This window comes from Mesocricetus auratus, unplaced genomic scaffold (genome assembly GCF_017639785.1).
Source record: "Mesocricetus auratus isolate SY011 unplaced genomic scaffold, BCM_Maur_2.0 Super-Scaffold_100014, whole genome shotgun sequence".
Classification (NCBI taxonomy): domain Eukaryota; kingdom Metazoa; phylum Chordata; class Mammalia; order Rodentia; family Cricetidae; genus Mesocricetus; species Mesocricetus auratus.
In genome coordinates, this window is record NW_024429197.1 from 4,218,561 (window position 1) to 4,242,508 (window position 23,948).

Here is a 23,948-nt window from a genome sequence, read left to right on the forward strand (position 1 = left end):
TGGCCCTCAGTACTTTATGGAGTGTTTGATGCTGAGGTGCACAGAGACCTTGGATGGAAACTCGCTTTGGGAATCTGAGCTGTAACTGTGACCCACCCAATCTGCGCTTTGGCTAGCCAGAACTGCAGATGGAATGAAGAGATGGGCCTTGAGTGACTTTGGAAGTTGGCCCATGCTCCTGCCTCCTGGGATGGTGGCCAGGTTTGAATACAAAGGTCTCAAATACACAGAGTCCTGGGCCACAGCCTTTCAAAAGGGAAGCAAGGCCAAGGCCAGGACAGACTTGATGGGAACCGATCTTCCAGCACCGTCCAAGAAACAAACTGGTTCTAGGGCTCCGCAGAGACATGCCTTCAGCCACAGACCTCTGCCTGGGCTCAGGCCATGAAACTCTGGCAGACTTAGACCTGAGATATCCATGATGCTGAGCCAGGCCCACAGAGCCAGGTACATTAGGGGCTTAAGGAAACAAGCCTCAAAGATGCTGGGTGAGACTTTTTTTCTGAAGCTAGATGAAATAAAACTAAGCAGTCCAGGCATGGCCCCTTACTCAGAAGGTCCAGGTAGGAAGGTCAAGAATTCAAGTGATCACTAGACAATGTAGCACGATTGTGTAAAATAAACAAAAGTGTGCTCCATGGGTAAGAGAGATTGTGATGCAAACATGAATCCCCAACACCCACATAAAAAAGTTGGGCATGGCTGGTGACACGCTTTAGCAGGTAAAGAGGCCTGCCGCCAAGCCTGATGACTTTAGTCCAGTCCCTGGGGCCCTCTTGGAGGAAGGAGAGAACCGACTCTTACACGCAGCATGCACAAAATAAGTAAGTACATTAAGAAAGTAAATTTAAAAGGCTAGAAAAGAGAAGCTGAATTTAGACGTGTTGGAGTATCCCTTTAATCCCAGCACTTGGGCGGGAGGCAGAGGCAGGTGAGGCCAGCTGGGTCTATAGAGTGAGTTCCAGTCTAGCCAAGGCTACATAGTGAGACCCTGTTTCAGAAACAAACAGCAAAAACCATGCTTGCCTATAACCTCAGTGTTGGGGAGCAGAAACAGCGGAACTCATGGCCAGGTGAGTTTCAGGTTCAGTGAGGTCTAAAGGTGGAAAACAGTATAGAAAATTACTCCCAGGACTCCTCTGGCCTCTGCATGAGTATGAGCCCACCAGCTTACAAACATGCACACATGCGTACACATGCATTCGGGGTGGAGAGAGAGAGGAGAGAGGAGAGAGGAGGAGAGAGGAGGAGAGAGGAGGAGAGAGGAGGAGAGAGGAGGAGAGAGGAGGAGAGAGAGAGAGAGAGAGAGAGAGAGAGAGAGAGAGAGAGAGAGAGAGAGAGAGAGAGAGAGAGAGAGAGAGAGAGAGGGGAGAGAGAGAGAAAGAGAGAGAGAGAGCCAGGAGTATTAACTGGTACTGACATGGTACCAAAGACCATTTCTTATGTGGAAATGAGGGAGCCAGTCAAAGCGAGCCTCTCAGCTTAAAGTTACATTCCGAGTGCCACCCGGGCAGGCTTATGACATCTTACATGTGTCCAAAGCTCCTGCTTACACAGTTCCAGGGACAGGGCCTCGCTGCCTCCCAAGGCAGACCCTTCTGTTTCAGACACTGGCTGTGAGTGAAGCCTCTGCCTTCTAGTATCACATACCTGAAGATGGCTCCCACAAACCCCAAGGGTTCTGGCCTTTCAGTCCTGCAGTGCTCCTCCTGTGACACGGTGCTAAGTCACCAAGCTCCACTCATTTACCCCTGCCCCCACAACAACCTGCAGGGGGCCAATGTCCTTCCGAAGGTGGGAGAACAGAACGCTAACACCAGACCTCTTGAGAGAACAGTCCACGCTCAGCAGTCCACAGCAAGGGTTTGCTGTCAATGTCCCCGTGCCACACAAAACTCACACTGCCACACGGTGAGCCTGCAGCCACCCCAAACGACACCGGCTTTCTCCTACCCTGCCTGGGCCACCCTCCCACGGGGTCTCTGTGGCTTGGGGTATATGAGAGGAAGAAGTGAGGCAGGAGAATAGCCATGTTCTGGGCTTCAAGGCTTTCTAGAAAGAGTAGGGTGTGGCCTGAGCAAGGAAAGCCCTGCAGAGGAAACTGAGGTCAACCTGGAGGGGCTCTACGCTGGCAGCTCTGCCATGCTGAAGACAGAACCAAGACAAAGGAAGGTCTCAAGACTTCTGAGAGAGACGGAATGGCTACGGCAGGCTGGCTCAGAGCTAGCTAACTAAGGCCTACAGTAAAGCCAGAGCGGTCTCAACTGCTCGGCGCCCTTCATGTCTGGTGCCAGGCTGGTGATGTCGTAGCTCCTTGCCTCCTTAATGTCCTTCTGTCATAGACATGGTCTTGTTTTGAGTCTGAGATCTCACTAAATAATAGCACAAAGACTGTGACAATGGTCACGGGGACATTTTTCAGTATAACCAGCATGTGGACACAGCGTGGTAAGAGAAAGGACAGATAGAGCCATCCTACAAGGGACTGAGGTTCTAGCTCCCAGACAGCACCTTCACATCCCTCCCCAGACTAATGCTACCACATCCACAGATACCACAGTGGCGGGCTTCTTGGACCACCCTTCACATCCTTCTGATACAAGAAGGGTACCTGCTTCCCATAGGTAGGAGCAACTCAACTTCAGCTCAGGAATGAGGAGCGCCCCCAGTGTGCCTCAGGAATGAGAAGAGCTTCTAGTGTACCTAAGGAATGAAGAGAGTGTACCTGGAAGGGCTTCTGAAGCCACCTGCCTCCTGTCTGTGGAACCAACATTCCTCTTGCATCCACTGGCCTCAAACTCATCATCTGCATATCTCCTGTCAACTGGAGAACCCAGGAGTTGCCCAGAGATGTCCATAACTCCGAGGGGCTGGGCAACGGACACTCTCCTAACTGGTTATACCAAACCAGGGCCCCTGAACACGGGTGCCCGTTGGGAGGTCTGGGAAGTCTATAGGGCCTCTGGCAGTGGAACCAGTATTTATCCCTAGTGCAGGAATGGGCTTTCAGAGCCCACTCCCTATGGAGAAATACTCTCTTAGCCTAGATACATGGGGGAGGGCATAGGTCCTGCCCCAAATGATGTATCAGACTTTGATACCTCCCAGGGGAGTGGATGGGGAGCAGGATAGGGAGGTGGGGGGCATGGGAGGACAGGAGGGAGAGGGAACTGGGATTGGCATGTAAAATAAGATTGTTTTTAATTTAAATAAAAATTTATTTTTAAAAAAGTGCATGTGGATATTCTGAAAAAAGAAGAAGGTGCCAGGATCAAGGATCTGGCCTTGGTGTCTGTTGTCATGTATCGGAGTACTTCCCTTTGGCCCTTACATGCTCTGAACTGCCCAGGAGCCATCCCCTCAGAAACACAAAGCTGCTTGCTGTAAGCAGAGTCTCACCGCCATGGCCCTGGGAGCTAGATTTGGCCACAGAAAAACTAGAGAGATTAATCTTGACTGTTGTTGGCTGTGTTCAGGTATGATACAGAAACCTAGTTATCCTTGTTTGTATGTGAACAGCTGTTTTTGCCACAGTTTACAGAACGTGTCTCAGTCTGCCCGCAGACACAGGACAGGTATTCTGTAGAAATTCCTTCGAGTACACACAGGTGCAACAATCCCCTGAGCAAACATACCAATCGGCTTAGGCATGTGCAGCTTTAATGCCAATTATGCTCAGAAGTGCACATCTGGACCACGGCTGTCCCTCTTTACAGCCTTTCATTTTTTTCACTTAAAGGGAAACAAGGAAGACCTTCTGGAAAGGACATTGTGACTGAAAGGGCTTAGGGTTCTGATGAGGCATCTGCATTCAATACCACAGTGACTGTCTCTGTCTGGACACTCCACACAAAAATGCTGGCTCTGTGGAGACTATCTCCTGAGCAGATCAACATGCAGGACTCCCAGGCTACCAAACCACCTTGACTGACCAGAGCTGTCTTTTTTGGGGGGAACTCATTTTGGGCTTTGAACACGTGATTTCACAGTTAGGAAGACTGCAGGGGCTGGGGAGGTAGCTTGGCAGATGGAATGCCTGTCATGGAAGCATGATGATGTGAGTTGGGATCCCCGTGACACATAAAAACCAGCCATGACAGTGAGTGGCTGCAGTCCCAGCACTGGCAGGTGAAGACAATATCATGCCCAGGGCTTGCTGGCCAGCCAGTTTAACTCATCTGTGAGCTCAGGCTTAGTGAGAGACCCTGTCTCAAAACGTAGGGTGGAGATCAACAGGAGAAAACACCCCACGCCAACCTCTGGCCTCCACGAATGCATGCATAGGAAGGGCATACCTGCACACACACACTAACGCACAAGTACAAGAGTGCATGCGTGAGCCCACATACATACGGCCCCAAGAAAACCAAAACTGTATGTTAGAAGGTCACAGGCTGGCAAGAAGGCAGCTGGGGCAGCTATCTGGAGTGACTTGGTAAGGCTTGTATCCTGTGTCCACACCAGGTAGACTGACCTCGTGGAACATTCCAGCTGTGGGGAGAAGTGACACATAAGCTCCCGACTATAATTACATGTACACATGAAAACTTGCCACCATAAGAAAATCAGAGCAGGGAAGGAGCCCACAGGTGGCTCAGAAGCCAGGGAATGCCTCTGACAAGGAATGTGGGAAAGAGAGCCCCCTGCTTCAGGCAGCATCACAGGACTCTATCCTCGATGGCTTGCCCCAAGCAACATCTGTCCACCACAGCAGCCTAGGAGGCAGCTCAACCCAGGGAGCGAGGAACTCTGGAGAGACAAAGGGCTTGACAGTGAGGGAGCTAGGCCTAGGCCTGGCTTCCAGAGATGGTTTATTCCAGCAGGGTCAAAGAAACCTGAGCATGACTGAGTACCATATGGTTACAGGAACCCAGAATTTGGGAGGAATCAGAGTCCCTGATGCTGGCTCTGGGGGATCATGTTCACAAGAGATCTGTCTTTCCACTCACTCCTGTTTCCCATTTAAAATTTTTTTGTAGATGAAATTCAGACAGTGCACACCAAGGCAACCAATGCCCACACTGTAGTCTCAAGATGCCAGACAATGGGAACTGAAGTGGATTCTTTATCACTGGTCTCCTGGGGGTATAATGTGTACGTTCTTCAGGGACTCTGGGAACTGCAGCAGATACCCACCAGAGCGTAGTGGGGATGGAGAGTAGGGTGGCGGTTGAGTTGGGGGTGGGAGGTACCCAGGAGATCGTAAGCTCATCCTATGACATCAAGAAGCTCATTCCACTCCCAGGCTGGCCCCCACTGACCTATCTTCCTATATAATTAGAACAATTCAGCTGCAGTGGGCCTGGACCCCTAACTGCTCCCATCCCTTCACACAGGCTGAGACAGTAGTAAGTTGTGCCTCCAATAGGCAAGATGTGTTTTCCGAGCTGGAAGAATGAGTGATACGAATCACCTTACCAAAGTCCAAAGCAACAGAACTCTGCTGTGTCTGGGCACAAGGTGCTCAACTACTGCCTGTCTCAGGACCTCTGCAGACTTTTGGAACCAAGCAAGGAAAAGGACACAGACCCATGTGAAGTGACAGGAGAGGGCCACGGCCATGCTGGTCTCACCAGCTCTAGAATCTTCTCGCACATTCTCCACTGCCCCATACTGACCACTCCCTGATCTTCCTCAATCTGTTGTGGGAGCTCAGAACCCAAGACTGGGCTGACATTCCTGGTGGTGAAAGACATAGGGCCCTGAACTACAATCTTCACCTGGCCAGATGGAGAGAAAAGCCTGAGCTTGGGACCAACCAGTCAGTCTTTTTTCTCTGGGCCTCTCTGCTCCGGCCTCCATGTCATATCCACAGAACTCTTCAGAACCCAGCTGCGAGCGTGTGCCTGTGGGACCAGGAACCTCTCCTCATAGTCTCTGCCTGACATGGGGAGTACAACTGCCCAGAACTGCCTTGACATCAGGCCTTTTCCGCTGCACAAAGCACAGTCGTGGGCTGCCTTGCCAAGTTTACAGCTATGCAACACCATGCGTGACTCAAGGATATGCTAGAAGGGCCCACAGGACGCGGCACAGAGCTGTAGGCACAGAATGGGAAGAGGGGCAGAGCCAGAGCAGCAACGGGAGAAGGCTGGGACCCAGGTACAATGAGCTTGCGCCTTCCTCCCCTTGGCCCATTCGCAGTGGATCCAGGTATAGAGTTTGCTTCGTACTAGGGCTTTGGGCTCTCGGAAGGGATGGGCGGCTTCTGCACAAGCCATTCATACAGTTTATGCCTCATTGGGGGATGGCAGGCTGCTCCCAGAGTTGAAGGTCTAGCGCCAGCCGAGGCTAGCCTTACCAGCAGGCTTTCTGGAGACCCACAGTCTCAAGCCAGCTTTCTGCCTGCACAGGACAGACCTGATAATCATCCCGGCTGTCAGTCAGCCACCTTCTACAGCCCAGTCCCCTGCTTGTGAGTCCCTCCGTATCTCGGCACTTTCAGAACAGTACAGGCATCTGTTCATCTGTGTGTAGTTCTGTATGGGCTTCTTCAGGGCTGGTCCCGACTCTATCTTGGCTGGACCTACAAAGCCTGACCCTGGTCATGGGATGTTCTCTCCGACTGCTGAATGGCCTCTTCAGCTACCATGATGGAAACGTCAGTAACTGCCTGTGTCCTCACGGTACCCCAAGGGAAGATTTCATAAGAATCATTAACTCTAGTTGCCAGACATGTGTTTGATGCCTTGCTATGTGGGTGTTGGCTGAGCACAGCATGGCCAGCAACACTGATGACATAGGCTGTCACTATGCCAAGGCTACTCTCCTACTCTCAGACACAGAGAAGGCATCCACATGGGGAACTGCTGTAAGCAGAGTAAGTATGTATGTCCACTCAGTGGACAAGGGCAAAAAAGAGCCAAGGTCCCCCAACTCTGTGACGACTCTTGGAGACAGGTGGGGATTTCACAGGTGGTGTCTGTACCCAGGGCTGGGGAAGCATCCTTCAGCCCAGACATGGCTTCCCATATCTTAGGGTTTCCCAAGGAAACCTCTCCCCCCACCTCCTGCTGTCCCACAGGAGTGGACAAAGAATACCTACACCCACAAGGGGCTGTACCTCAGGGCCTACAGCCCAGAATGTAGTTTCAGGGTTCCAGAGTACCAAGGTGACAAGCTCTCAGACACAAATATGGGTGCTCTGCCTCCCTGGGCCAGAGCTGCTCCAAAGTCACACACATTGGGAAGGAGCAGAAACAGCCACAGTTCTGAGATGACTGCAGAGAGGAAAGAGGCACTAGAGAGCCAGAAGGGCCATCTACCAAGCACCCCAACTGCTTCTGCAGAGGCCCATGGGCTTCTGGGATAGCCACAGGAACGCCAGCCTTGTTCTACTCTGTAAGTTCTTCCAGGAAAGCAGGGTTGATTAGAAAAGCTAATTAGAGCTTTTGAAGATCCTCTCTGACCCCAGACAAGGAAGAACAGAGGGCTCCTTCCCACCCTGATCCCGGACCCCCAGACTCTGGCCTTCATTAAATTTTGATTTCAATCAATTGCACACCCCCTAAAATTAACTTATAAGGCCAATAAATTGCAACCGCATGTTTGAAGGTATTATCTGCTCTGAGCTAAAGAGCCAGGGATCGCAGCACACAGGGCAAGATGTCTGGTGCAGATGGGAGTAATGAGCTCTGGAAGCGAGTGGTGCCAGCCCCCCTTCAGTTAGAGCATCTGGTTTGGGGCAGAACCGGAGGCCAGGCCACATCTAACCCGAAAGCTGGAGAGGGGCAGGTCCCATCTTCTCTGGGAATCCGAAAGATCATGGAGATGAGTTTGGGCTCCTATCAGTCTACTGTAGTGACTCTGGCTGGTGACATGGCCCTGTCCCACAGAGAGGAGCCACTGCCCTACACGGGAGGGTTCACTCCAGGCTCCTCCCCAGGAAGACAGGTCTCAGGCCACACGGTGAAGTCTGACGGTGAACTAGACAAGGTCTGGGCCTAGAAGAGCTGACCCCGGCCTCCACTGGGAAAGAACGTACAGCAATCGATGAGCTCGCCATCTCCGCTCCCCTCTCAACTCTACCATGAATCTCACACATTCCCTACATGGAGCTGGCTGCACCATCACGGGCAGAAAACTACCTTGGGACTTGGGAGAGAGAGATGAACAGCTGGGACTCCGGGGCCAGGGTGGAAGTGATGGAACCTAAGAGGACTTGGAGCAGGTGGTACCTTACAGTCTGTCCCTGAGGCAAAGCACACCCGGCATCCCGGGCAGCTTCACAAATCAACCCTTTATCTGAAACCTTGGCTGTTGGGGCGCTGCTGTCACAGGTACTCTACAGGAGGGAAGGAAAAAAAATCATGTGATTATTTCTGTCCAAGACAGCAAATAAAGAAGAAAGTAAGTGGGGGGAGGGGAGGCTGGAGAGGTAAAGTGAGGAGGGGGGCAGGGAGTAGGCAGCCAGGGAGGACCCCAGCTTGACTCCCTCAGTCCGACTTGCCCTTGTCCGCCTTGGGGACTGCGAGCCCTTTATCCCTAACCGGGAAACGTTCACAGGCCTGCATGTGTGCCACATCCCCAAGGGAGCTCTAAGCCAGAGGGCCTGCACGGCAGCCACCCTGGCCCCAGCCGCCACGCCGACCAGACGATCTCCATGTGCGGGTGATTAACTCCAATTCCCTCAAAGTCAAAGCCTTTACAGACCTAGGATCAAAGCTGAGGCCTGAAGACAGAATCTCGTCTCCTCTTGGATCTCACGGCAGAGAACCCTGAGGGAGGCCCTGAGCACTCCCCATCTCTGAAAGGGCTGAGCCCCACACACTCCCTGCCCTCTCCTTCTAAGGAAATCTAGCAATAAAGACAAGGTCGTAGCACGTAAGTGACCATGGCATCTAAGCCCCTGTATTCTGGTTGCAATGTGTGTCAAACCCCTGTATGAGCAGGCTCAGTGTGGCCTTCCCGGTATAAAAGATGGTGAGACTCCCCGAAGGTTCTCAGCAGCCCAGTGCTCTCCATGAGGAAACTGTAACACTGCTGTGTCCGAAGCTTGGAAGTTCCTCATATGATAGGGAGGGGTCAAGCATGGATTCTTGTGATTTGTGATTTGTCATGACCCAAGAACTCGGAACTACTGGAGACAATCAGAAGTTAAAGGTGGGCCTGACGGTCACACGCCCCACCCATGGCACAGCAGCATCAGTTACCCAGCCTTCCTGGGTCCAGCATGGCCTACTCGGAGGGACTGTTCCCATGTTTACATGTTCATTTGTTCCTTTTCTTTCTAAAGGGGTGGCTTTGCCAGAATATGTGTATATTCCCACCAGGTCTGGAGGCAGCCTGCCTTCCTGGACCCTGGGAACAGTAGCATTGGGGGGTCACACTAAAGTGGGACCACATGCTGACGGCTTCCTAGTGACCATCTGTGTCAGGCTGAGAAGGAGCCCCTTTCCTCGTAAATGAGTTTCAGCAAACTGATGTGAATGAACAGGGAGACCAGTCCATAGTCTGCATGCTGGAGCCTGGGTCTGTCTTCTAACTACAGAGCACTGTTCAAATTCACTGTTTCTCTCATCTCCATTTTTTTGCCACTATGCTAGACCAGGGTTGAATCAAGTAGAGATGGAGGTTAAATTCCACCCACCTCAGGGCTCAAGAAGTGAGTTTTACATCTTGTAAGATGACATACAAAAAGACAAACCCAAGATCAGCTGTCTGTGGCCTGCAAAACTAATGTGATCACTATCTGTCCCTTCACGGGAGTGTGCCAACCCTTGTTCCAGAAAGGGGGGGGGTTGGGGGATGAGGATGGGATTTGTACTAACTTTGTATTACTATTTTTCTAGTAGAGAACCTAACGTGAGATGAGATTCTACTGATTAAACACATAACCTTCTCTGGAGCCCTTCCTTGAAGAGTCGCAAAACTGGAGCAAAAAGGGACTGAAAGGAGCATGTTTTCCTGTGCCAGTGCCCTGACTAGCTTCAGACTCAGATGTTCATCTGGTGCCAAAGGAAGTGGCTTGGTTGGTGAGATGCTGGCTATGCAAGCATGGGAACCTGAGTTTCAACCCTCAGCACTCATGTAAAGCAAAGCTGGACGTGGTGGTGTGAGCCTGTAACCCAAGCACTTGAGATAAGGAGGATTCTTGTTAGCCAGTGAGTGTTTCCAAACAGGTGTGCCGCAGGTTCAGCGTGACCCTGTTTCAATAAGTAAGATGAAGAGTGTGGTGCACACCTTTAATCCCAGAACTGGGGAGGCAGAGACAGGAGCATGTCTGAATTGAAGGCCAGTCTTGGCTACAGAGTAAGTTCCAGGACAGCGGGAGAAACTGTGTGTGTGGGGTGGGGGGTGGGGGGGGTGGGGTGACGGATGGACGGGGAACACGGGGATGGGATGACAGAGGACACATGATATTGACCTCTGGCCTCCATGCGTGCATGTGTCCATATTCACATGTACATACAGGCACAAGGACATATTCATCCATACATCACACACGTGCACCAAAGGAAGGGAGGGAGGTAAAAACGATGTTAGGGCTGCCATGTCCCACTGCGTGACACCCCGGTTCATTCTGCTCTGGCAACTGAGCAGTCAGCTTGGGCCCCCGAGCTCCAGTCCAAACGGAGTTCTATCTAAGAGCTGTGGTGTGTTCTTGTACATCTGTATCCTCCGCACATGATCACAAACACAGTCCGCCCAAGTTACGCAGAGAGACTGTATCATAACTGCATATTCATGAGTGATCACCCATGTGTGAGTCTTAGCTCTGTCCCTGCCTTGGACAAACTTCTCATTCTCTCTGTGCGAGCACTATGTGCTGACTGCATCACTGTAGCACCCAACATCTTACTCCCACTGAGACAGTAGGAACCTGAGACAGGAAAACGCCTGCCCCTTGTCTCACACACACACACGTACTCACTCTCCAACTCACTTGCCACTGTTGTGAATGGTAACAGAATAATATGGTCATGTCTGCATCAGGTGACTCCAATTTAGCAAGTTAGGTGACCAGGCAGCAGAGCAAGGGAGGCTCCTCAGCCTAGTCACCCTCTCACAGAGGATCTTCCCCATGGAAGTCCCAAGGGCTAACGCGCAGAGTAACTCACAGGTCTCGGTATTGGTCGAAGGCATTGTTGGCCTCTACCTCCAGCTTCCTCAGGCGAGCAGACGGCATGGCCCCATCTTCCAAAGGAGGATCATACTTGTTACTCCACGGTGACCTGGAAGGCAACAAAGAAAGACATGGTCCTATGAACCATTCCAGAATTCCCTGGCCTGTAAACAGAGGGCCCAAGCCCAACTGCCTGAAGTTCAGGGGCCAAGTCACCAAGAGGCTTTCTGGAACGGCTTACAGAGCAAAGGTTCAGATGTCGGCAGACAGGCTAAATGCAGCTGCAAACACCAGCAAACACCTTAACGCCAACCTCACTTTCTCCTGTGGGAAACAACCTCACTACCCTTGGGCTGTTTTGAGGAACAGATAGGAAGAACGTCAAGTGCCTTGGCTACAAATACCAGTGTTTCCCTGTGTTCACCATCAAAGTGGTCAGCCAGTCCCCGTCTCTCCCTGACTTGATGGAGGCTCCTCAGACCTCAGACTATAAGTATGAAGAAGATAGCTGTCAGTCAGAGAAGCAGGCAGGAGGTGCCTCCCTCCTTAGGGAACACAGTCAACGAACCCTGCACACAGAAGTAAAGAGAACCAGCCCCCAACTTGCTGCATTTGAAAAGCACCTTTTCCCAAACCAGGAGAACATTAGATCACCAAGAGCAATGGGAGGCATTTTAAGAAGGTCTCCTTGTGCTGGGCAATGGTGGTACATGCCTTTAATCCCAGCCCTCAGGAGGCAGAGGCAGGCGGAACTCTGTGAGTTCGAGACCAGCCCAGTCTACAAGAGCTAGTTCCAGGACAGCCTCCAAAGCCACAGAGAAACCCTGTCTCAGAAAACAAAAAAAGGAAAAAAAAAAAAAAAAGGTCTCCTTGTTGGTTTCCAATGATGGAGGGGGGCAGGGCTGCGAATGCATCTGCCTCCACAGAGAAACCTGTCCATGTCAAGTTCCCAGGCTTGATTTCAAAACAAAACAAGAAACATCTTTTCCAAGCTCAAGCCTGTCCACCCCTCCCAACAGATTGAAGATCCCAAGATTGATGGAGAAGGGGGAACAGCCAGGAACACTCCAAGACCAGAACTAGCTTGGGTCTTTAATGAAGGTGCCTTTATGACATCCTAAAAAACTCTGCAGGGTCCTTCAGGCCAACAGACAGGGAGCAAAGATGGAACTGGGGTGACATTACATGCCTGTAGTCCTGGCAGGTGTGAAGTCCATACAGGAAGATCAAGCTTGAGTCTAGCCTGAGCTATCTAACTAGGCCCTATCTCCAAATACAACAAAACAAGGGAAGGGGGGGGGGGAGGAGGAAGGGAGGAGAAGGAGGAAGGGGAGGAAGACACTCAGAAAGGTGTCTGTCCTCAGATCTCAGAGGACAGTTGAAGGGTGCTGGCAGCTGTCACTACTTACTAGTCAGCGAGGTTTGGCTCTTCTACTGGGGAACAGTGTGCATGAACCCAGGACTATGAGCTGGACCGCCCCCCCAACTCTGCTTCCCCTGAGAATCCCCTGACATATCTGCAAGCAAGGTGAATCCACACCCCACCCCGCCATTGCCTTCACATGGGCGCAGAAGACCCAGCCCATCACTCTCTTTGAAAGGCAACCTGGACCTGCAAGGTGACACTTGCTGACAAGCCTGATGACCTGAGTTCAAATTCCCTTAGGTTCTGATCTCAAGTGTGTGCACATCTGTATGTGTACACACACACACACACACACACACACACACACACACACACACACACACACACGCACGCACACACACACACACACACACACAGAGTAAAAAAAAATGTGGCTAAAAATCTAGGCAGAAACCAAAGCAACCTGCTAGGACGCAATCACCCATCCCATGCAGACTGGGGCCTGAAGAGTAAGACGTCTGTGAGTGCGTTACACATTCCTCCTGCCTCACAGACGACGGCATTTCAAGCCGTTAGGTCTGGAGCCGGGGTAATTGTAGCTGGGGGAAAAAAATCATAACATTACCCAGAATATTCTTAGTGGAAGGGGCACTCAGAACACATTTAAGAGCTTAAATGGAGGCCATTTGAGAAAAGACAGATGGACAGGAATGCTTAGATTTCAAAAGTCAGGCCTTTCATTTCCCCAGAAGGCTTTTTGTTTCAGCTAACAGGTTTCAAGCAGTGTTGCTGGCAGCGGCCGAGTCATACGGATCTTATTTAAGCAAACGATCAAACACAGGATGGAAATGTGTGGAGAAAATCAGAAGACCTTGAAGTTTCAGATCCAGAAGGGGAGAGGGAAGTCAAGCTCTCTCCTTACCTCCTCCGCTCCCCTGTGAGGCCTAGGTCCCCAGAGCCCTCTGGAGCTGGAGTGGGGCCTGCAGGGTACCCAGGAAGGGCGAAGCCCTAGCGGGAAGGGCACACAAGCCGGACATCATCCCGTCCTTCCCTGAGCTCCAACATAGCAGCTACCTTACCCTGAGTGTTCAGAAACGGCGCTGACGAGACTCGCAGGGAGCCCTAAGTGAGCCCCACACTAAGTGAGGGCTTTCTCTGTGGCCATGGGCTCCCTGGCATACCACAGGGTTGTCACTTTCAAGGCACTCCCCTAAATGGCCAATGTCTAGGCAGGAGAATGTTAGGCAGGTCTTGTGGACAGGGAGAGAGCCCTGGGATGAAGAAGGGTGGAGTCGTCAGGAGACTGGCGAAGAAGATGTGTTGAAGAAAGGAACCAAGCCATGTGGTAGAACGCAGATAGGAAACATGAGTTAATTTAGGTTGTAATAGCTGGTTAGTAACAAGCCTAAGCTACTGGGCAAGCATTTGTAATTAATAAGTCTCTGTGTGGTTATCTGGGAGTTAGTTGGCAGGACAGAAAATTCCACCTACACACCCCTGGCTACCCACTTTGCCTGTCCCTCTCTTGCCCCGTTCTCTTCAGCAGTGTTTGCAATCTTCACCATTTATGCATGTGCTTATGTTATGACCTGTCTGGACCTCACAAGAAAAAAAGCCGTGAACAGGACCCGGAGCACAGGTGACACTTACAGGATGATGCTTCTGCGCGCTCTGTGAGATGAATGACCACTACCGTTTCTGTTCAGTAGTGCGGAGATGACAAGGGATTGGCTAAAACTCCCAGTGCTGGTGTGGAGCCCATACTGCTGCTCCCAGGCACTCTGCCTGCTTCTCCAACACTCTCCAAAGAGTGCACAGTGTGTCTCTACTAAGCCCAAACACAGTGTGTGTAGGCCCAAGGAAATCCTGGAATGTTCTGGGGACTCTCACACTTGGAATTTTTAAGGGAAATTATCCCAAGTGTGCCAGGTACGGTGGCACATGCCTTTCATCCCAGCACTTGGGAAGGCAGAGGCACAGGGATCACTGAATTTGAGACCAGTCTGGTCTACAGAGCAAGTTCTAGGCCAGCAAGAGATACATAGTGAGACTCCCTCAAAATAGCTGGTTGGTTGGTTGGTTAGTTTTATCCTATTATAAACATTTAGCCCAGCATCATCTGTCTCACAAAGTCCTTCTGGAGTTGACCACAGCTTCTTCTAGGCTCCCTCAAGGTCCCGAGCCAACTCTGAACTGATAGTATGAACCACAGTATAGTTCATCAGCTACTGGATGTGTTTTCCTGGGCAGAGACCAATATCAGCTTGGTCTCTTACAGCAGGGCACATGGTGGAGGGCAAAGGAAGGGAGAGAGAGGAAGGAAGGACATGCCATCCCCTGGGGCAGCTGGCTTTGAAACAGCGTGGCTCTTCCATTAGACTGTAAGACACTGAGGTCCTCTGTCCAGTGCTGGGGGGGGGGCACCCACACACGCCTGTTAGTGACTGGATGGATAGCTGAAAGGGGGAGGAGAAAGAAGGACAAACAGAAAGCGGGGGAGACCCTGGTGCGGCGGAGACGAGCACTGCTGTGTGAGCTCACCTATAGGAGTCCCCATCTCTGTTGTAGTCGCATAAAAGGTAATCCTTGCCCACCACCTTGTCTCTGGCAATTTTCAGGGGCTGGTCAACAGAAGACAGGAGATCTTCACACAGACTGGGGACCTGGTGAAAAGAGGGGACAGGGAGAAATGTGGTTAAAGGAGCACCTCTACTTCAGGTTCCGCCACCACAAACAAGGTCAGGTTTGACATCTGGCTTGTAGTGCCCTGCCAAAACTCTGAGTCTGTTCCTCTCCACATGTGCCAACACCAACTGTATTTCTCTATAAAGAAACCTGGTCGTGAGTTGTCGTGGAGCGTGACTTCCAATGTAGCTTTCTTTCCAAACCCGGGTGTGGCTTTAATTACCTGACCACCAGGGTGGTCTATGAGTATGAGGACGTGTATGCTGGGTATTGGTCTCTGGTGGACAAAATACCAGCTCAGGCCTTGAGAAGAAGGCAAAACACTTCAAATACACAGGAATGCAAAGAACTCAAAGAATAACCAGGCTCTAGAGAACTCCCACAGGCTCCCCCATGCCGGGTGGGGTTTCCAGCACTTTCCAGGCCCCTGGCCAAGCATTACCAGGCTGCCCATAGCCAGCTGTATCTGCTACAGAGGTGGCTGTCCACACACTTTCCACAGCAGAGAGCAGCCAGCTTACCTCTGCAGCTTCTCCTGGGTGCACAGCCGAGGGAGACAGGGAGACAGCTTTGTGGCCCAGGTGGCTGGAACAAACTACAGGGTACTGCCAGTGGCCACCACAACCTTTGAGGGGGCAGGCTGGGGCTTGCCTCCTCCCAACACAAACATCAGTTTCCACCAAATATTCCAGGAAGGGATGGCAACCCTCGCAGAAGCGGATGCCTTTATGCTTGAGTCACTTCCAGTTTCCATGTCCTGACTTTCTCATTTCAGGGTCTGGGTTTACGGGACCCTGCCTCATCATTTACCACACCAATAACTCTTGGAAAAAGGGACCGCCAACAGAGGGGGCTATCAGCAGTTCGGGTCCTGTGCCCCAGTGGCTAGCACCACTAGGGCAAGTAGGCTCTGATGCTATGCTGCTGGCCTCGGGGCACATCACTGCTTAACTTGGGAAGTGATACCTAGCACTACAGCATAGCCTGCTCCATGGGATGGTCCATCACTTGCATATACATCCGTCCCAGAGAAAGAGTACACGCCTCCAGCCAAAGCATGGCACGCTTGTTTTCAGAACTTGGTCAGGGGCTAGAGAGATGGCTCAATGGTTAAGAGCACTGGCTGTCCTTCCAGAGGACCCAGGTTCAATTCCCAGCACCCACATGGAAGCTCACAACTACCTGTAACTTCAGTTCTAGGGGATCTAATACCTTCACACCAATCCACATAAAATAAAGTTATATAAATTATATATATATAAAATTAAAGGAAAACAGAACTTGCTCCATTTGCACCTGTGTTCCCAAAAAACCAACAGGTGGGGTTAATTTTCAAAGTCTGCTTTGGTGACATCACTCTCATGTCTAGGTGCTCACTGGGTATTGTATATGATGTTGGGCTAGGTACAGCAAAGCATGCTGTTTACCTGAATGCCATACGAGGATGTCAAGGAGGTAGTCACTGCCTTGTTTTACAGATTACAGATCTGAGGCCCCGAGTCCTTAAGCTACCCAAGGTTCACACCTACAGCCAGTAGTAAATACAGAAATCCACATGAGGTCTAGGTGATTCCTAAGATCCTCCGTTCTATCTCTCCGGACAGTAAGGACAAAGGTGCACAGCTCCTCCCAGTCCACACTGTGCTCAGTTATAGCTAGAGTGCTCCACCTGGGACACCCTGGATGTGCCACAAGCGTCCATGAGGCAGCTGGTCTGCCTAATGAAATGACCCTGGCACCTGCATGCCCACCTTTCATGCTGAAGCTTGTCACCAAGGACCCAATCATGCCATTGGGCTGCTGCTGGGGACTCCTTGCACAGGGAAATGTCAAGTCAGTCCTGGCACCTCCTATTTCTCCTCCTCTGGACCCAATGTTCAGGTGTCTGCCAATATTGGCTAGCAATGCCAGGCCTCTCTGCACCTCAATGCACCACGCTGCTTCAGACAGTGGGTGCCCAGGATGCTTGAGAAGCCGGTTCTCCTTCACAAGCCAGGCTGGCAAGATGATGGGAGCTGTCAGAAAGAGGCTCAGTTTCTAACTGGGCACAGCTGTGGGGGAGAAGGATTTGAGCCCATGAGTTCAATGTCAGCATGGCCAGGCCTGGTGGTATAGTCCTATAATCCTAGATATTAGGAGGTTGAGACAGGAGGATCCTAAGTCCAAAGACAGCCTGGGTTGTAGAATGAATTTCAAACCAACCAGAATAACTTAAGACCTTGTCTCAAGAAAAAATAGATGTCTGGGAATATAGATAGTTCAGTGGCAGAGTGCTTGCCTATTATGCATGAGGTCCTAAGCTCAATCCTCAGGGTTTCAAAAACAGTCAACCAATCCCATCACTAAATCAAATCCCCAAACCCAGCCTGAAGAGTCACAGCAACGTTAGAAAGACAACCAGAAGATCTTGGGTCACTACCCTGCTTATATATATTTAAAAATCTGTCAAAAAGAGCAGGCAGTCCACACCAGAGACTAGCCACCCCTGAAGAGCTTCCCTGGACTTCTGGAAGCCCACTAGTCCTGGCCAACCACAGAAGAACTTACACTTCAACTGAGCCCCTGCGGCACATGGGAAAGTCACGGAGATCATGCAAGACACACAGAGATCATGCAGGACACAGGATACACCCCAGCGCACCAGCACTTGGGGTGGGTCATGGCTGGCTGGCTCTCCATCCGCTGAGTTCCTTAAGGATAAATTCTCAAGTTGGGTCATATTTTTAAGTTCTATTTGCATTGTCCCCTCTTCTTCTGACCAAAGGCAATCAAGTCTGGAGCAACACCACGATGGTCGTCATTGGAAACAAGTACAGGCTATACAATGTGGCAGGGAGTAGCTACCCCAGGGTGCACTGGGGGTACTACCTACCAGTTCTGCCCCCTCAACATGTAAGTTTGTTTAAAAACCCTCCCCACTGAGGGATGGTGTATAAACTGTAAGATGATCGGTTAAATGTGAATTTCAGATTTACAATGAAGACCATTTTAGTCTGACCCTGTCTCAAATGTTACACGGGACAGTTATTTTTACTAGTTCAAACTAACAGTCAATCACATTTCCCTTTTATGCCCCACTGTTCCTGCAGACCCATCCTGTACTCCAACTTCTCTACAGTGATTTCTGGAGTAACACTGGTGTCAGTAGGACCGTGAATAAGTGTGAGCTGGCTGTCATAATTCTACCAGTAGACTGTTCTTCCCTGACCCTCATCAACACTCCTGGGTTAATGCTGTGTCCACCAAGGCCATGAGGGCACCCCTAGCTAAGCACTGTGTCCCATCAGCTGCAGAGGGTCTCGATCTATACTCAGGTCCCATGGAGTGGACATGGGATCTTGTGCCTGAGATCACACTGGAGAACAATGGCTGCTTATCTCTGAAACCCAGTCAATTATTCAAAGCTTCTCCCCTCAGTTCCTCCTACCCACTGGCTGTACCATACTTCAGGGTGTCATGAATCAAAAGTTTACAGAGCAACTTAAGTGCATGACCAGGTCCAACTAGCTAAGAGTCCACTGTGTGCTGTGGGGTGGCAGCTCTGCAGCCTTTAAAGTGAGGAGCAGAGCCACACAAATGGCTTCTGGCTGCTCCTCAAACTGCACACTTGACCTACCTGCCATCACTGGCCTTTGCACAGAATATTTACCTAACCAAGGTGTTGGCCATCCCAGGCTGCTGGGAGTACTGCATTTCCAGTGACTTGGAATAGTAACACCATGCTGCCGGGATAGGGCCTGCATTCTCCCCAGAGGGAAGGCTCAGAGTGCAGCATTCTTTACTGCATAAAGCGAAGGGGCAGGAACCACCAGGTACTCTTGTCTGGCTTTGGGTTCAGCCCAAGCACAGCAAAGAAAGCTTTAACAGGGGACAGGACAGAGGCACATGCCTGTTGTCCCAACCTCTCAGGAGGCCGTGGCAGAAGGATCACCTGACTCCATGAGTTCGAGACCAGTGTAAGCAACATAGCAAAACCCTATACCAGATAATGCCGATAATAAACCACAAAAGAGATGAGTGTCTGTTACTGTGGGACCAAGTCTCTTGGCATTACTCATGCCGATCCCCAGGGCAGGTCTGCATAGAAACTATTTATTTTAAAGAAGGGGCACACGGGGCCTGCGAAACAAGCTGCCTAGAGTCACCCAAACCAGTAGCTAGCATCTATGGAGGGGCATAAGGGACACAGTTCAGCTGGGTTAAGAAACACATCTCAGTGCTGCTCCTGCCCAAATGGCGTGCTTTCCTCCTATCTAACCCAACAGCTGATCGCATGAAAGGCAACACAAATCAGAAGTTTCCGGCCACAGGCAAGCCTGTGTGTGCTGTCATATGGTTCTACTTTGCCTCTTCCTCTTTTCCATTAGTTATTAATTTTGAAAAAAAAAAACTTGTCCAACCAGAAAAAGAAACTTGAGATGAACCCTCAAAAAAAAAAAAAAAGCACAAAGCCAGAGTGGTTCAACTCTCCAGATAATCTAATCCCTGGCTCCCTGGCGCCCTCATCTTTTACAAGTGAACCCTTGGACCTTGATTTTTTAAAAAATGCCCAAGCGAACACATTCCATCGTTTGATCTGCCTGCTGGCTGAGAGCCCGCCACCAGAGAGATAAGGATCGAAAGCAGACCCTGTCCACTCCGGTGCACATGCAGATGAGTGATGGTGAAATCATGGCTGGGGAGAGAGTCCTGGCTGGCCCTACTCCAGAGGAGAGGGGAAGATGCTAGAGACCCCAACAGCCAGCAGAGGGCTCTGCTTACAACCAGATCCTGTTTTCCCCAGGGCCCCAAATTCACACTTTGCACTGGAAGCAAGGAGCGTGTTCCTAGTGGCACACACATGTCAGCATCAGAAACACAACACATGTTGGGAAAGCAAACAGGTTCAAACCCTGGTCTGCCATTACCAGCCTCCTAACCCAGGAACTGGGGGTTCTAACACAGCAATTTTCCCCATACACTAAATACCAGAGAGCCTGCTGCAGACACAGGATAAGACGCCAAAGATACCACCAAGGGACAAGGCAGACAGATGCAGTTCCCTGAGCAGCATGGAGAACTAGAGAAGGGGAGGTACATGCCAATGGGACATCTCAGGATTGCCAGGGCAGGAAAAAGACCTGAGGACACTAGGTGAGGCTGGGGGTGGGGTGACACGCAAATGACAGAGATGGCAAGGACAAGGAGTGGCCCACGGCTCTGCAGCAAGAGTCCACCAAGGCAAGTGTAAGAGTCGGGGCGTGCACACAGCAAGAATGGTCCCTGCGAGGCATACAGCCAGACACAGAAGGCCAGGAAAGCAAGCTGTCGCAACCCAGTCAAGCTATGGGGACAGGGCAAAGAGATGACTGAGCAACAGGGTTTGTGCTCACCACCAAGCAGGGCCGGCTCTCTCAAAGTTCAAGAGCCGGGTGGGACCCCAGCAGGGTGTGGCTCCCAGCTCCTCCAGGCCCACAACTGCTCCTCTTTATTGGACACCAGACTCTTGGGCAGAAAGACATCCATTAACCTCTGACTACGGTGACCTCTAGGGCATATAGCATTATTAACACTGTTATATGTACACGTCAAGTGTGAGAAATCCCTTCCCAACTTTAGAAATACGAAATGCAAATGAGCCACAGACCTGGCTCTGAGGCAGCTGGCAAGGTGGTCTTACTCCTGGATGGCTCCCAATGGTGGGCTGTGCTCTGGTGCCCGAGGGCCCACAGCAAATGGAGATGAGGTACCCAACATTGACAAAGCATTAGAACTCTGAACAAGCCACAGAAATTCGGCTCTTTGTAACATAAATGAGTGAATCGAGACGGGCATATGGCAGAGAAGACACATTCAGGGTGCCGCTTAGTGTGTCAGGCACGGGGAGGGGTGTGGCCACACCCTTAGTCTGTTTTATTCAGTTCCAGGGCCGTGTCTGAAGGAGGGCTCCACCAGTATAAGCAACTGGAAGCTGGGGCTCAGTTTCAGACCCTGAGCATTTCACAGCTGGGGCTTAGCTGCTTTTATCATCTCTGTGGTCACCCAGGACAGGGTTCTCAGAGTTCATCAAAAGCTCTCAATATTCTCTAAAGACAACCTGTAAGTTATAAATGGCCAAGGCCAGGCCCTGCCCACCACTGAGTACAAATTATGTATATCCTGTGGGGCAGAAGTGACCCTACTAGTGCTCTTTAACCACTGAACCATCTCTCCAGCCCCACACAGACTCTACAGAGGCAGTGTGAAGATGGCAAAAACCCTGGCTTCTTCGAGCATCCCAACTCCAAATTCCTCCAACTGCCTCCCCCAGTTGCCCAGCCCACACCCCTGGTCTAGTACGAACATTCAGGGGAAGGAGACGGAGCATGCTATACTCTTACCAAATATGTTCACCTGTTTCCCAAACCAAGCCTGTTTACAGGACAACCGAGGCCCTCCCTGACCAGGATGGGACCTGCCAACGCTGGAGAGGAAATGCGGTTGTCTGCCGCTGGTCCTTGGGGAGATCCCAGCTGTCTCCAACTCATTATGCTTTTGTTTCTTCCTTATCAACCAAAATGTAGAATCTAAGTGAAGTGAACGATCGTCAGACCCTCCTGGCTGGAAGCTCCCTGGTATCCCGCAGCAACAGTATTTTGTATAGACACTGCACTGAAGGGGCCAGGCAGACCTCAAACATGGAAATCTGAAGAGGCCCAGGTCAAGGCCACAATCTGTGCAGAGGAGCTGCACCTTTCAGCCACCACAGCCGCCTCTTCCCCATCTTTCTCCCTGAGAGCTGCCTCGAACTTTGTATGGCTGCCTAAGTCACCTATGCCCAGGCATTGAAGTCGCAGGGGGGCTGAGCTCTCTCCTCATTTTCCTGGAGTGGAGACAAACCAACAGCCTGGCTCTTGGTCCCCTCTTTTTTTTTTTTTTTTTTTTGTTTTTGTTTTTGTTTTACGAGACAAGGTTTCTCTATTGTTTTGGAGGCTGTCGGTCCAGCCTGGCCTCGAACTCACAGAGATCCGCCTGCCTCTGCCTCCCGAGTGCTGGGATTAAAGGCGTGCGCCACCACCGCCCGGCTCTTGGTCCCCTCTTTAAGGATTCTTCAAGCATCAAGGCAAACTGCAAAGGTTCTCAGAGTACCCCTTGCCACCTTCCAATGTCACGACAAGCTTTAGTTAAAACAAATAACAACAATGACAAACCAGAGCCTTTCTACAATTCCAGAAACTTCTGTTTCTTATGCGCAGCAGAATAAAAACCAATGGGAGCCAACAGAAAGCTGCACCAAACAAGAATGAGGACTCTGGAGACTTGCTGAGCAGCAAGCATTTTGGAACCATGGAATCTGAAACACAAACACACCAGAGCGGTGATGGCCACAGAAGAGTCCTGCACACAGCCAGGAGCCCCTCTAATTGGGGGAAGATTTGCAAAGCCTGTGGGGGCTCTGGCAAGCCTCTGGAATGGAAAGAACATGGGACTCAATGGCAGCTACCAAGTTCAAGTTCTGTTAAATATGTTCCCAAGAATGACACATCGCCCTTGCTACCTTCAGCAGCCTCGGGTGATCCCTTAAAGGCAGCAGGAGTATCTGACCAAGAGGAGCCAGGCTGCACTCTTCACCTGTGGGTACCCCAAGTCTCAGAGGGGAGCTCTCTTGGTGTTTTAAAGACAAAAAGAATCTAGGAAAACTAGGAGCTGGAATTCTTGACAGTCCCATGTCCCCATGTATAGGCAGGTGATACCAAATGGCACAGAAAAATGGCATTACCACCCTGCTCCACATAAAGGGGACATCTGGCCATGTGTCCACCAGTGAGGCAGAGGCGGTGGCTTTCCCAGAGTGGCTGACACCGTCTGATACTTTCTCTCTGGGCTGTCACAAAATCCGAGAGTGCGCTCTTTAAAACCAGCCACTTAACTTCCAACAGTGCAGCGTTGCCACAGGTTGGGCTAACAGGACCAGGGACAATGGCCTGGGCTCTCACCCTTCTCCTGAGCCACAAAATCTGGAAGTTCAGAAAGTGTCAGGCGGGGCTCAGTTCCCTCTAAGGCAGTGGCTGTTCCATGCATAGGTGCTGAGAAAGCCCCCGCCCAACCAGAAAAGCCCAGGTCCCGTAGGATCACAGACAACGGCAGTGACACTGGCACATCAAAAACAACTCTCCCTCCACTGAAGTGCAAAGGCGCTGCCCTGCCCGGAAGTGGCTTTCCCAGGTCAGCAGGTCCCAGGGCAGTGGACTCTCAAGGGCATGCTTCCATGCTGTGCCTGACTGCAGATCAGTCTGAAATATGAGCATGTGCCTGTGCATGCCTGCAACCAGCAAGGAACCTGGGAAGCCAGAACTCAAACAACACCAGGATCAACTGCCAGGTTTAACAGATACATGCATCTGCTCTCGTACGCTCTCTGCCCAGCTTGCTGGAGGATCTCTGGACATGGCACATTTCTGGGCAGATATGTATCTGCTCCCATGCAGCCTCTGCTCAGCTTGCTGGAGGCCCACTTGGCATGAGAAACATGACCCTCAGCAGTCTGCACCATGTCCAGAGAGCCTTCTAACATGCTGGTCTCTCTCTTTCTGTCATATGTCCTGCAGCCTTAGGGAAGTACTGGAGGTGACCCTTGTCACCAAGGGCTGAGCATGGCTCACCCTGTGCTCCACTATTGCTGGAGCAAGAAAGACCAACAGAGGGTACATTGAGAAGAGCTGACCCACTGACCAGCCAGTCAGGAAAGAGCTGACCCACTGACCAGCCAGTCAGGAAAGAGCTGACCCACTGACCAGCCAGTCAGACAAGAGCTGACCCACTGACCAGCCAGTCAGGAAAGAGCTCACCCACTGACCAGCCAGTCAGGAAAGA

At 51.1% G+C, this 23,948-nt stretch overlaps 1 protein-coding gene across 4 annotated transcripts in view; it reads right to left on the reverse strand.

Moving 5' to 3' along the window:
* Capzb (capping actin protein of muscle Z-line subunit beta) overlaps nucleotides 1-23,948 on the reverse strand; it is a 98,582-nt gene that overhangs the window by 16,996 nt on the left and 57,638 nt on the right. For all 4 annotated transcript variants that reach the window (XM_005081055.4, XM_021233524.2, XM_021233525.2 and 1 more), the window contains exons 3-4: nucleotides 14,973-15,094; nucleotides 11,061-11,174 (exon numbers count right to left, since the gene is read on the reverse strand). In XM_005081055.4, the coding sequence (XP_005081112.1) occupies nucleotides 11,061-11,174; nucleotides 14,973-15,094 (236 nt within the window). The remainder of the gene's footprint in view (nucleotides 1-11,060; nucleotides 11,175-14,972; nucleotides 15,095-23,948) is intronic.